This window comes from Anoplolepis gracilipes, chromosome 5 (assembly GCF_047496725.1).
Source record: "Anoplolepis gracilipes chromosome 5, ASM4749672v1, whole genome shotgun sequence".
NCBI classification, from domain to species: Eukaryota; Metazoa; Arthropoda; class Insecta; order Hymenoptera; family Formicidae; genus Anoplolepis; species Anoplolepis gracilipes.
Genome location: NC_132974.1, coordinates 14,466,200 through 14,480,405, shown reverse-complemented (window position 1 = coordinate 14,480,405; position 14,206 = coordinate 14,466,200). Strand labels below are relative to the sequence as shown.

Here is a 14,206-nt window from a genome sequence, read left to right as displayed (position 1 = left end):
GTATTGTATTTTTTACGTGATCTTACAATCTTTCATTGAACTGTATACTAATTGACAATGAAATCTGGAATATTAATTCACACCACTGTGATATCTGTGATCACCACTGACCACTGACGTAAACTATTTTCAGTATTGACTACTGGCAATTATCGAAACACAACCTCAATCAGCTGATGTTTCGCAAATGTTATCGCGCAGACGCGGATAGAATAGAAAAAGACTATATACATACAAATACATATGTATATTAATAAATATCGTTTGCAAATAGCTTACGATAACTAAAATATATAGATGAAAATTAGAGTTGACAACAATAAGGTTTTTTATAAATTTGTTCAATTTAGCCTAATCATTATTATATGTGACACAAACAATTATTATGACAATATTTATTAATTGGTGTCGAATATGACGTGGTAAGTAATAAATTTGCAAAATAATTAAAGCGTTGTATGTATATATATTAGATTCAATTAGATTGCAAGCTTATACAAGATATATATTGTGTTACGTTAAACAGGAATCCTTTAAAGAAAAATTATCTAACCCAGAGACCAACTTTTGCGCCACCGTTATTATCCCATGCGGAAGATCAAGAGTTAGATCTCGTTGTTCAAAAACTCATCTAGTACGTATTTTTAAAAATTATTATAGTTAATATGTGTATATAATAATTATATATTTATGTGCGCAATATGAGCTTCTTTTTATAACAATTTGCAAATATACGTACATTTGCATGCAATGTAATTACAGTTCTTTTTTTTTTTTTTTTTTTATAAAAGACTATATTTATATATATTCATCGTATTTATGAATCATAAATTTTTTGCAAGAATATTTAAGAGTACAATATATTTTTGTTACGTTTCAAGTATTGAAAGCACAATAAGAAAATTAACTAAGGAGATGAAGAAATATATAGGAGCTTTGGCAAATTTGGATAGAGCAGATCAACGATTAAGTATGACTCTCATCAGTTGTGGATTAGCGCAGAATAATGATGAGTACAGAAGAATAGTGGAAGAGTACTTTTCTGTTGCTGCACAAGTAAGTTAACACATATATTATATTAATATTCTTGTTGGAAAGAATATAGCTCATATTATAATTTTAAATCATCAGGTGGGAAAAAACGTTCAAGAAATAACTAGTCTGTGTCATAAGACCTTTATAGAACCCCTAAAAAAATTTAGAAATAAATTTGTTACCATTGCTGCTGCGTTAACAAAGCGTGAAGATCTAGTAACTACATGGAAATATTTGTATAATCGTGTAAAGAAGCTGCAAGAGAAGAAAGATAGAACTGCGAGTCATATCGCGAAATTGGAGAGGGAACGCAGAGCGGAGGAAGCGGCCTCTAAAGAACTGAAGACTGTGCACGCACAATTACTCATAGAGTTACCAGCGTTTCTTGAGAAAAGACTAGAATACATCAATCCGAGCATTCACGCTGTGATTATGATACAATTAAATTATTATGGACATACAACGCAATTGTACACCCAGTTGATGCCTATTCGGTGTTCTTCCGAATTTGCATTGAGCTCAACAGTAACCGAGGAAGAATATCAGCAAGTTGTAAGCACTGAATTGAATAGGTTGAGAGCGCTAGCTATAGTAAAGGATCATTAAATAAATACAGTGCTTTTTCAGAAATATTTTTAAAACTCTATAAACTCTTTAAATACATATTTAAGACAATCATTTTCAAATAAAATATATATCTCGGTTTTTTTTCTTTTTTTCTTTCTTTAAGAAAGTGCTTCCAATTCTATTTCTTTGTTCAAAATCTTTGTTAAGAATAATTCATAGCATTGTTAAAAGAATGTTTTTTTTTTATTTTGTGGAATGGTGTTAAATAACTATATAAATATATTCATTGTGCTTGGCAGTATGTACATTGTAGACTTTTCACGTTTGCCGTTTGAAAATGTGTCGCTAATTAAGATGGAATCATTCCTTGTCTTCTTTTTATTTGAGAACCCATGCGGCGATTGTGATTGCCTTGCGTACCTTTATGCATATTTTTCTTATGTCTATTAGTCAATACATCTTTGTTTTGTCCTTGACCTTTGGATTTACCTTAAATAATTTTAAAAAAATTTAAAATATAAGATAAGTGTGCACTCAAAAATGCAAATTTTTATGCATCAAAGATATTTCCAAAAGTTAATTTATAAAGTCACGAACGAGCAGATTGAATAAAAAAGAAACATGAGCAAAATGATTGTTCATGTGAGCATTTAAAAACATAGCATTGTACTAAATTAATATTATATTTTTGTGAATTATCTCATGCTAAATCAATATTTCATCATAATATACAAAAATAACAAATTTCTTATAATCTATTTAAAGCAGTACAATCTTGTTACATTTATAGAACAAGAATAAAAAAGGATGTTCTTTTTTATTTTATATTTATTATAGTATTTTTAATAGCTTTACGAAATTATATATGAATGGTTTAAAAAAATTGTATAAATAAATTTGCAACATACCAACTACATCACGCACATTTTTGCCCTCTTTTGTCGATTGTCGCTGCTGTTCGACTTTAGCACGTAATTCTGCTGGATTTTGTACGAAATGATCATTCTGTACTGGTTTCTCATTTTCAACTTCGGTTTCATCCTCGGAACTAGCATTATTTTTATCGCGTGCACGAAGTACCTAAATACAAAAAAAATTTGCATAAAAGATAAAATTTACATACCGATAAAACTGCAGATTGAAGATAGAAATAAAGTATTTAAACTAACTCTTGGAATAGTGAATGATTTGGCATCTATTTCTGTAGAATCATCCGGTATATTACCACCAATGTTATGGCTGTCATATGTATCATCATACTCATCATCATAATTATCGTCGACATTGGCATACTTCTCATAAATTTCCCGAGATTTTTTTATTTCAGATTTATCATTCAACATTTCATTTGCATCTTTATATTTATCTTTCCTGACAGAAAAAAGATGTGCAATAAAACTTCTCTATTTTAAAATTGTCGAGATCAAGGTAACTTATCTATTCTGGAATCTCTCTTCAATATATATCTTATTTTTTTAATTATCCAATTTATTTTAAAGATACATTTGTCTTTTACTTGCTTACTTTTACTCGCTCTCATAATCATGATTGTATAATTATTTCAGTTTACAAAACAGAACGATTGTTTCAGAATAGAAGGATTCTACTGTATTTCATAGAATGATAATAAATTTTTTCAATATAAATTTTTTTTAATAAATATTCAATTGCTTACTTTTTCCCCATATAAATCCTCGATGTGTCTATAATGTCCTGTGTCATAACATCAAATTCATCATTATCGAAAATGTTTAATCTTTGAATACCAATCGCCGCATCTACAGCAGCTGACGCTTCCTAAGGATACACAATGTAAATTAATTTTTACTACTTTTTGCTACTTATAACTTATTGCAGCCTAAAAATTATTTTATTAATTACCATTGGATCTGGTGGTATATATGGTAATGTCCTATCTAATGTTTTCAAATCAGGTGGTAAATTATTTTCCAGAACTGCATTTACCACAGATGCAACATCATAATTGTAGCGTTTTAAACATTGCTGTAAGTTTTAGGAGACCACATAAAATACAAATACTACACATTACTAATTAGTTTCTTGTTTTTTAAAATTATTTCTATTTATTAATTAGATTAATTTAATATAAATTTTATATTTTAATTAAAGTTTTTACCTGTATGAAACCTTCACCACAATTACACAAGATTTCTTTCACTTCTGAGATGAGAGACATCAATTTATCAGGATCTTTTGAGGTAGATTCTATCTCATTGTTTATGCAACTCACATTATTGCAATGTTCTTCTCGTTGACTGTTTTGAACATTGATAGATTCAGCAACAATCCCCTACACACATAATAATAATAATAATGATGATTTTTATATAATAAATATTATCTCTATGTTTACAAGACTTACATTTGTAGTGTGTGATGCATTAACTAGTATATTAGTATCTCCAATTGATGCATACAGTGATTGTAGGATATAATCACATTTTATTGTATCACTATCATGAAAAAATGTTATATGATGTAAAGAATACTAGGATAACAATATATACATATCTGTCTGATATAATTATGTAATATTGTAATAATCTCTTAATTTTTTAAAAAAGGATACATTTCAGGGCAGAGTGTAGAAACAATTTCGAGATCCATGTTAATTGGATAAAAATTATGATAATCGATAATAAATTCTTTTTCGGACATAGCATTCATCAGTAAATTCACATATTCATCTACACAATTCCTTACTTCACTTTCCATTATTGTGTTTCTGAAAGAAGATAGAAGCAATAACACTAAATCATATCTCTTTAATTAGGATATTCACATATCAAAAACCTAAATTTTCTCATCATTTACATTTTTTCCTGAATATTTAATATAGGTTCATAGACGATAATTCGATAAAGATTCAATATTTCCACTCTAGTTACATCAAGGCGATGCTTCAATTCGATATACTTTGGCATATTTTCGTCATTACACGCTAGCTTGTCTAACTTTTTATACATCTCAGGTATTGTATTCCCATAAAATACAATTAGTCTAGTAAACAAAAATATAATATAATGATAATATGTAACATTTTAACTAAATGTATGTGCATAAATATAATAGAGTATAAGCTTAATAAGAATTCTTAATTATTAAAAAGATTGATTTATAAAATAGATAATTATTAAAAAGATTGATTTAATAAAATAAAGCAAAGATACGAATGTGTTTTTAAAAGAATTATGAAATCTACATTCTATTAATTAAATGTACATAGTAAAATAAAAAAACTTATTCACTTATTTATGAAGTCATCTTGGTGAAATGTGGAGATTACTGGAACATAACTTTTTAATAATACAGTAAGAGTCGACGATACATCTAGAATGTATAATATCAAATCCTCTAAATTATATAGTGTCATCTCGATGGAATCATTTCCTTTTTCTGAAAGCGCCACTGCTTCAGTTGCATGGTCTAGATGACCTTCGAATCTTCGTTCGACATTTTCGAAAGCCTACATTAATAAAAGCATTCACTAAATGTTGTAAAAATAAATCTCTAATTTAATAAATGATAAACTTTATTCAACTTTTCGTCAAACAGTAATTACTGGTGCCATAATCTTCAAGAAAATTTCTCTAAACAATTATATTTATTTACTTATATTTATAAAATGACAGTCTCACATAATTACCACCAATAATCAAAATGTATGACACAAAAAGTTAATAGATTCTTTTCATTTATACTATTAAGTACTATTAAGTATCATACATTACCTTTATAAGACATGTTACAGACTTTTTAAGATCATCATTGTACATTGGTTGCAGAGTAAATATGCTATATATAATTTTCTCTACAACTTTAAAATTTTCTCTACCATACAACTGACATAAATCAAATATAATTGGTATTGTAAATATATAACTGTCATATAACAAATTTCCAAGAAACGGACGGCTCATGTATTCTGTCGAACTTTCTTTGTTTGTAGCAAGACGTGCGAAAATCATAAGTACATTGTAACGAAGCTTTTCTAATGTTTTAAGCATTCCTGGTTTGTTAGGAAAATTTTCTAATGCATAAAAAGGTGGCGCCTCTTGTAAAAAAGATACTAATGTATTCATGATTGAAGTATTGTATACAATATTGGACCAAAATCTAAATAAGAAAAAGGAATTATATAGCAGCTGTATATGTATCACTGACATTATAAAAATTATACAAGTACTGTATATCATACCTATAAAATGGAAGATCAAGTAACCAATTTAAATCTTCAATGATATAACTCGTAACTTCTATCCAATGTTCCCTAGCACCCACAATTTCTGATCCATCATCATTGTATATTTCTGGCACTTTGTAACGTAAAAAATAACGTTTTTCTGTCCATTTTATATTCTAAAAAATTTAATGTGTGTCTAATAATATATAAGAACATTTAAACTTTTATTGCAAATATATATATATATATATATATATATATATATATGTACAAGATGTTCCAAGTGTTTGCCTGGCAAAATGTGTCAGTATGTTTTACAATAAGAAATATGAAAAAAATATTATATAAACATAGGCTTACAAATGCTTTGTTAAAAAGTTATAACAAAAGTGAAGTAAAATAATAACAAACTTGTTCTTATTTATTAATAGAGTACTACATTCACTCATATGAGCAATAAGTACAAATCGATTAATAGAAAGAATTGATTGCATTTATATAGAAAAGAAAATTGATACAAAATATAGTTCATATAACTATAATTCATATGGTGACAAATTTAATTTTCCAGCAATATCAATCTTATATTGAAAACTATAATGATTATTTTGAAATAGAACAATAGTAAATGCAAATTGTATAAATAGATTAGATAAATAAGTAGCTGACCTATTTTTACATAATACCATATTAATAATAAGTTCATTATCATTTTATTTCATTTTTGTTATAACTTATTAATAAAGGATTTGAAACCTATATTTATATAACATTTTTTCTTATTTTTACTTGTAAAACATACTGGCACAATTTAGCAGAAAAAAATTGGTAATATCCTATGTATATACATACACAAATTAACACAAAACATTTATAATACGATAAATTTTTGTTAATAATTTTTACACTCTTATAGTATAAAAAGTTCACACATACCAATGCACTTATTACAACAATCACTCCATCATTTTTAATATTTAATTGCAGTTCCTCCAAAGGCACACAATCAGGATTCTGTTTAATAAAAAGGCACATTAGATAGATATATATATATATATATATATATATATATATATATATATATACATATATCTTTTTATACATTTTTATAAATAATTAAATACCTATCTCGATTTAATTATATGAATCACTTTGTTTCTCAAAATTACATGAAATATACAAAAATCAATTACCTCGTAGCACTTCATTATTTTACGCGACGCATTATTTGTCATAAATTTTACTTGTTACCGATTGTCAACTTGACAATGAAATCTGTTTAATGGAATCTCTCGATAGATATCTGATAAAATCGACGTAACAACAATTGAGAGATAAATAATGCAAAGTATGTTATATCAGATCATCAATTAACCTAAGCAAAATCAAACTGGCGACAGTATAAAAAGCCGGGCAATCCTATCTCCTATCTTCTACAAGTCTGTTCTTTATTGTTGCACAATGTTGCACTAGTTCAGAATCTAATTCAGAGTATCTTTATCCTGATTGGTCAGTTAAACGCTACTTTGTCTCACGAGTAAGATTTTCGAACGTACTCCTAAAGGTTTAACCCCTTGAGCGTATATCAATTGGACAAAATGCTTATTGGCCAATTTAAAATAAGGCTCTTTGATTGGTCAATCGTGCTGGTTACCCTAGGCACCGGTCGATATGAATGGTTGTGTCCAAATAAGTTCCTCCCTAATCCCTTTAACCACACTCGATCAAAAATGCTTATGAAACTGTATGTATGTACATATAAAAAGAATAAACTTGTATATACATATATATATATATATATATTTATATATATGTAATTGAAAAAATGCTTATGTTTAAAGTTCTGCATATTATTATTTTAATTTTTGTATGTGTTATAAGTGGCAATGAACTTGAATTTTGTGAAGTATTCGATGAATATGCTGAAAATTCAAAAAAATGTTCTATTCGAAACAACTTTACGCAGAAACGGTTAGAAGATTAAAATTTTATATATAATTTATGCATCAGAAAAATAAGTTGTAGAAAAAAAGTTAAAAATTTTTTAATTGCTTCACTTTCATGCATTTTATTCTGCTTTAGGAAGCTGTTATTTATACATTCTGAATTTTTATTTATCTTTTTACATCAAGATTAACAGTATACTTTCTTTTATAGTTATATTCTTTACGATGTAAATCCTCCAGAAGGTTTCAATCTGAGAAGAGATGTATATATTCGTCTTGCTGTTTTTCTAAAAAGATTAATTGAAAAAGATGAGAAATATCAGTGGCAATTAGTTTTGCCACCATGGGGTAACGTATGAGAATGGAAAATAATATATTTTATAGAACTTATAATAAATAATTACATGTTTCTTCAATTTTGACTTAGGTAATCTATATCATTGGCAATATCCAAATACCGAATTTCAAGAGTATCTATTCTGGGAGAATTTTTTTGATATAACAAGTCTGCAACAATATATACCAGTTATTGAAATGTACAAATTTATGGAAGGTATAAATTTTATATTTTATTAGAAATATAAAGATTTTATTGAGGACTAACATATTTATGTAACTTGAATATATATAAATTCTCAATTTTATATTTAATATTTCATAGAGTAAATGTAAAATATAAATTAAAAAAGAAAGTATATATCACAGAAGTATAAATAGGATATCTTTTTCAAAATAATAAAATAATAAATAATGTTTTAAATACTTGCAAACATTTGCAGAAAATACTTTGCTGTAGTGATAATTAAAAAAAGATTATAGTAGATATCAGTGGAGAATGATAGGGAATACGCTACGATACAAGAAGCATTTAAGGTTTTTTTTTCATTATTTTAATAACTTAAAATATATATACTCCATGTTTAGTTATATAGTATCTTTTCTCTTGTTTTTTAATGTTTAGATCTCTTATTCTATATTATGTTTGAATGTATAATGTATTGATATTCTTTCTTTTTAGTTTAGTATTGTTTGAATTGGATTTATATATGAGGTTCACACTTTTGACTTTACAAAAATTTGATTTTAGAGTATTCATCTGGTAGCAAAGAAATACAACTCGACTGTGTGTATATTTTACAAAATGATGACGAAATGTTCAAAACTGGTAAATTTGAAGATAAGAATGAAGTGACAAATTGTACTCGTGACTCTTTGCAGTATTATAAATCAAAGCGACATATATATACTAGTCCATTTTGGGGTTATCATAATATTACAACTCGGAATATAAAATGTCTCAAATTTCATGGAACAGCATCTAATCTTTATCAGAATCTCAAACCGATTCAATACAGGTGAATATTTATTCATCTATTTTATTTTTATTATTTTTTTTTTAATAAAAAATAAAACATACTTTCTCAGCACTCTTCTCTCTTTACAGATCTATAATGTTTGATCATATGGAGATTGCTCTGCATGATGAATACGGCTCTAAAGAATATTGGAAGGCCAGACGCAGCATGCGATATAATTCCGAACTTTACAATATCGCGAAAAATTATCGAAAAACTTTTCTGAATTCCACAGATGAGAATGATAATACAGACCGACCTGCAGATTGGACTAAAGAAAAAGTATTTTATATTATTATTTATTTTTTTATTAGTGATATGATAAATCAAAAATTATTTTAAATTTAGAGTCGGCGGAATGCGAGAGGCGGTCCATATTTGTCAGTTCATCTTAGGAGACGCGATTTTATTATAGGTCGCAAAGAGTCAATACCGACAATAAAAAACGCTGCTTCTCAATTACGACAAAAGATGGATAAGCTTGGACTAACTGTGTTATTTGTCGCGACAGATGGGGAGCAACATGGTATGTTTATTTTATACAAGCTTAACTAGTTTACAAATTCCCATAAATTGTTCATAACTGTTTTTATAATTGTTAAAAGATTTTTTACACGTATACAAATTGAATAATAAACATTTTCAGAATTTGAAGAACTAAAGTCATATTTACCTCAATACAAAGTCTTAAAGTTTGTACCGTCTGATTATGTGATAAATAAATTTAAAGACGGTGGAATTGCCATTATTGATCAAATAATTTGTTCATATGCCAGGTAAGAGTATTTATGTAAATTGTAATAATGATTATATATAACTATCAATTAGTTTTAAGAGTAAAAATGTTTTTTTATAAATCATCTTCTATAAATGCTAGTAAGATGTACAAATTTCAAACAATTTTTTTTTCTTTTCTTTTTAATTAGATATTTCATAGGAACGTATGAATCAACGTTTACATATAGAATACAAGAAGAAAGAGAAATTGTTGGTTTTTTACCAGAAACTACATTTAATAACTTATGTAAGACTGATAAGAAATGTCCAAGAAATGGGCAATGGCAGATTGTCTGGTAAAATATTAACACATAATTTTAGGTTTTTTGTTTTCTACGATAAAATTCGACAATTTTCTATTTTATTATGTACATAATAACATTAGGTACATGAGTACATCTCGTATTAATAGTATATAGCATCTTTCTCTCTCTCTTTCTTCCCTCTCGCTCTTTTTTTCTCCTCTTTCTCCACATGCTCTGCCCTCTTTCTGTTTATATATATTTTGTTTTATATGAGGAATTTGTATTTACATAAATTATTCATTTATAAATTATTCATTTAATTATGCATTTGAAGTTTATGCGTTTTGAAATTTATTAATTGATTGTGTCAGTTTAACAATTTTATTCTTTATAATTCTTAATCGTGTTTTGTTACATAATATTTAATGTTTTCCTGTGCTTTATTTGTTGCAAACATAGTTCTATGATGCAAATGTTTTAATATAAATAAATATTTGCATAATTTTTTAAATAATATAAATAATTTAGGTAATTTTTGGAGATTATCTCATGATTATTATTATTTTTTTTATTAAATTTTTATAAACTAGTCATAAATTACAACATATATATTTTTATGTTGTAATCTGTTTTTGTTGTATTAAGGAAGATAGAATATATTAAATAAATGCATATATATAATTAAATAAATTCGTTAAATAAATAAATATGAAAATTTATAATTAATTTTCAAATTTTCAAATTTTTAAATATTTCTTACAATATATATTTTAACATTGTTTTTAATATTGGAAAATTTTGCATATTAAAAATAATTATTATTACAATTAATGCATTTTCTTTGATATTTATTTTGCAAGGAATTTTATTTTTCTCGCAATGTAAAGGATTTTAAAGTGGGATATATAAATATATATGGCTATTTTTGCGACGTGTGGTGGTCAAATGGGACACACTCCGATTTTAATATTTCGAGAATTTCATTGCCATTCGTCGATAAATTTCAAATCGTAATTAGTTGTAAAACGCGCCGCGAGAAATCGCAGAGTCGATTTTAACTACTTCATACTTTATACCTTATATATTTTTAAATTATCGCGATTTTTCCACATAATGTCGGATGTTGGCACTTTGCACATACACACACACATGAAACGTTATTTATAATTTATACAATCGTTATTATATATATATAACAATAAATATCACGACAATTTTCGGCCATCGATAGTCGAAGCGCACTTATTAGGATGAAGAAACCTAACCGGCATGTAAGTAAATCGATAGTAAATACTTTGAATGTATATATATATATGAACATGAATATGTAATCTTATTTAATTTTATGTTTAATTTAAGAATATTATTTACTTCTACATTATCGATTCTTTTGAAGAAGAAAAAAATCAACTTTTTCTGTAATTATACGCAAAATTTTATCTTCTGATATGTTAAAAAAAGTCAATTTACAATAAAATTGTGCATTTTAATATGATGTGATTTTAAAAATTCTCGTTTCTTGTAAAAACTGCAATTTTACCATGCTGATAGAGACTTAATGTAATAAATTTATTTTATTGTGGAATTTATTGGGGAAAGAAAAAAATAAGATGGCCCGACTAAACTGTTATTTTATATATAATTAGTTTTTGATAAATTAGCTATATATATGTATGATGTGAGTTGATTTTCATCTCTTTCTAAAATCAATACTACTAAATTATATATATATCATTTTTTAAATCAAACTATATATATATATATATATATTTATTAACAAAAATGATCGGAAATACGATAAAAAAAATTAACACAGTGTCTATTTACGTATTCAATCTTTTATTTGCGAAAAATATTAATAAAACACACACACACGCACACACACGTGCACGTGTACACACTTATGTTTACCAATCAATTTAAAAGATGATTAATATCAATATTTCTAACGATATAACTATTGAAAATGATATAAAAATAATAAAATTGATATTTTAATACTAACCATTCCACAAGTTATAATCAATGATTAAAGCTTAAATCATATTGATAGATATGGGCATTAATCGTCAAATAAGAAATGAGAAGGAAATTAAACTTTATTTTATAAACAATAAAGAATATTATTAGCTTTTTTACATCTTTTCTTTTCAATATATTCTTTTTTCTTTTGCGTACATGTGTATGTGTGTATGTGTGTGTGTGTCACCATATTTGGTGACCTAATTAGATAGTTGGAAAGTACAGTGCACTGCTATTGCAACGCGATATTATATTGCGGTGCAATGCGGCCACGATGTCGGCGAACGCGTTGGCGGCAAATTGTCCGAGCAATTACCTTGGCGACCAGAAAAATGTCTGCAAAAGATGATAGTCGCAAAGTCGAAGAATGAGACGTACAAAAGAAGCATTCGAGCATTTTTTTACGGTAGAATTATTGTTATTTAATATATTGCATCACGCACAGATTATCTCATATTAATGCGCTCATTAACAATCGAGACAAATTATAGCGCGTCCTTTTTAAGCTTCGGCAAAATGTTTCAGCTATTGTTTTATAATTATTTGATACTGATCGATTATTAATCTGCGATATTTTTTATAACTTTTGCATACTATTATCAAAAAGTTCAAAAAGATTTCTTCATGATAAGGGATCGTATAATTCTCGCCTCATTAAAATCGCTTCCGCTCCCTTTCATTCGAGTGAAACGCTTTTTAACGAGAATTCACACACGTACACGAACAGGAAAGCCTCTTTCCCAAACATAATATGTATAGTCGTATATCCACACAATACTTTTTCGAGTAGCGACATGGCAGATGTCTCGTTCGTGATAAGTTTACGACAACATTATGTTATCTTACGTAACGCGGCTCTCTTAATGTCTTAATTGGTTTTCTACGATTGAAAAGCGTTGTAACATCGTAATTTCGTAATATTAAATTAATCGACAAATTAGATGACTGTGTTTCTTATATAATTATTTTATTTATTTATATTTAAAAATATTTTTTATACACTTTTCTTCTTTAGAGCAATAAAGCTTCATTATCTCATGTATATAATATTTTTTTTAAATCTAGAGAATTAAAAGACAAATTAAACGAGTACTGAATCAAATGGATAATAAATAAGATATATCGACAAAATTACTTTGCGCGTATGAGTGCGTATATATAAAAATCGAAACATTTTAAAATTGTTGAAATCTTGAGATCAAACTTATCAATCTAATTATATCGATTAATATATTTGGTTCAACATAATATGAAAAACAGTGATGCGTATATATATAGAGAGAGAGAGAGAGAGAGAGAGAGAGAGAGTGAACGTAATACACATAAGTCGGCATTCTAATAGTTCATGTTCATAAAATACCTAGAGTGTGATTGAGTAATGAACAAGTTTGAAATTATAAATATCTAATACCTATCGTGTGAAAATTCTCGTTTAATTATTTATATTTTCCAGATTTCGTAATGTGATTGGAAAACTGCATGCGACTACTTAGTATGCGATATTTAAAATGCAAATGATATTAAATTAGCACGACAGCTGTTTTTTTTTATAAACAATTTTGCGAAATGGATGACTATTACATCTCTTGTATATGAGAATATGTACGTATATATTTTTTATCTTGAGATTTTATTTTAAAAGTTATAGTATTATATTTACTATTTTATTATTACCATTTACTAGTAAAAAATAAAACATTGCATTCGTTGAGAATAAAATTGTTTATCGAATAAAAATTGTTATTTGAGAATATTATATTAAAATAGTAAAGTTTTTCTATAATTTAAAAAGGATGGTTTTTTACAAGCTCACTGTCAAACTTATTGTTACAGTACGCAATTATATATCAAAATTTTATCCATTTAAATGTTTGTAAATTTTAATTTTTTTTTCAGGATAAGTTAATTAAACTTAAATAATTAATTGTGTAATAAAAAATGTGATGGGCTTTATCAAAGTTTTTAAAGAGAAAGTTGATGCGCGCGCATTCACGGAATTTGTCACCCAGATTAGTCAATAAAACCTAACCAGTGTTTGAAGATACTTTTATGAAA

At 26.7% G+C, this 14,206-nt stretch overlaps 3 protein-coding genes across 4 annotated transcripts; 2 read left to right on the top strand and 1 right to left on the bottom strand.

Annotated features, from left to right (window-relative positions):
• Window positions 1-284: 284 nt before the first annotated feature.
• LOC140666269 (bridging integrator 3) lies at window positions 285-1,726 on the top strand. Its single transcript, XM_072893278.1, has 4 exons — window positions 285-422; window positions 527-634; window positions 882-1,056; window positions 1,132-1,726. The coding sequence occupies exons 1-4, from the start codon at window positions 415-417 to the stop codon at window positions 1,639-1,641; spliced, it is 801 nt and encodes a 266-aa protein (XP_072749379.1). The 5' UTR covers window positions 285-414; the 3' UTR covers window positions 1,642-1,726.
• A 135-nt stretch (window positions 1,727-1,861) lies between these two features.
• Window positions 1,862-7,229, bottom strand: LOC140666262 (activating signal cointegrator 1 complex subunit 2). The gene is made up of 14 exons (XM_072893257.1): window positions 7,000-7,229; window positions 6,743-6,820; window positions 5,822-5,982; window positions 5,355-5,739; window positions 4,872-5,089; window positions 4,438-4,623; window positions 4,193-4,348; window positions 3,986-4,076; window positions 3,740-3,913; window positions 3,484-3,606; window positions 3,278-3,399; window positions 2,772-2,973; window positions 2,511-2,682; window positions 1,862-2,091 (listed from the first exon to the last, which is right to left on the bottom strand). The coding sequence occupies exons 1-14, from the start codon at window positions 7,039-7,041 to the stop codon at window positions 1,952-1,954; spliced, it is 2,250 nt and encodes a 749-aa protein (XP_072749358.1). The 5' UTR covers window positions 7,042-7,229; the 3' UTR covers window positions 1,862-1,951.
• Window positions 7,230-7,605: 376 nt separating this feature from the next.
• Window positions 7,606-14,200, top strand: O-fut2 (O-fucosyltransferase 2). 2 transcript variants are annotated; one of them, XM_072893276.1, is made up of 9 exons: window positions 7,606-7,777; window positions 7,964-8,100; window positions 8,180-8,305; window positions 8,840-9,107; window positions 9,197-9,389; window positions 9,456-9,633; window positions 9,754-9,883; window positions 13,605-13,753; window positions 14,048-14,200. In XM_072893276.1, exons 1-8 carry the CDS (start codon window positions 7,632-7,634, stop codon window positions 13,642-13,644), a joined length of 1,218 nt encoding a protein of 405 aa, XP_072749377.1. In that variant the 5' UTR covers window positions 7,606-7,631; the 3' UTR covers window positions 13,645-13,753; window positions 14,048-14,200. The 2 variants fall into 2 exon arrangements, with proteins under 2 accessions (XP_072749377.1, XP_072749376.1); XM_072893275.1 differs by lacking the exons at window positions 13,605-13,753; window positions 14,048-14,200 and adding an exon at window positions 10,034-10,449.
• Window positions 14,201-14,206: the final 6 nt, after the last annotated feature.

Excerpts from the sequence above, each read along its gene's own strand:
- LOC140666269 (XM_072893278.1), top strand. Across the intron at positions 635-881 it reads GTTGTTCAAAAACTCATCTA|TATTGAAAGCACAATAAGAA; the intron begins GTACGTATTTTT and ends TTACGTTTCAAG. Across the intron at positions 1,057-1,131 it reads ACTTTTCTGTTGCTGCACAA|GTGGGAAAAAACGTTCAAGA; the intron begins GTAAGTTAACAC and ends TTAAATCATCAG.
- O-fut2 (XM_072893275.1), top strand. The coding sequence starts at position 7,632 with ATGCTTATGTTTAAAGTTCTGCATATTATTATTTTAATTTTTGTATGT. Across the intron at positions 8,306-8,839 it reads AATGTACAAATTTATGGAAG|AGTATTCATCTGGTAGCAAA; the intron begins GTATAAATTTTA and ends ATTTGATTTTAG. Across the intron at positions 9,108-9,196 it reads CTCAAACCGATTCAATACAG|ATCTATAATGTTTGATCATA; the intron begins GTGAATATTTAT and ends CTCTCTTTACAG.
- LOC140666262 (XM_072893257.1), bottom strand. The coding sequence starts at position 7,041 with ATGACAAATAATGCGTCGCGTAAAATAATGAAGTGCTACGAG. Across the intron at positions 5,740-5,821 it reads CTTGATCTTCCATTTTATAG|ATTTTGGTCCAATATTGTAT; the intron begins GTATGATATACA and ends TTTCTTATTTAG. Across the intron at positions 4,077-4,192 it reads TCTACACTCTGCCCTGAAAT|TGATACAATAAAATGTGATT; the intron begins GTATCCTTTTTT and ends TTTTCATGATAG.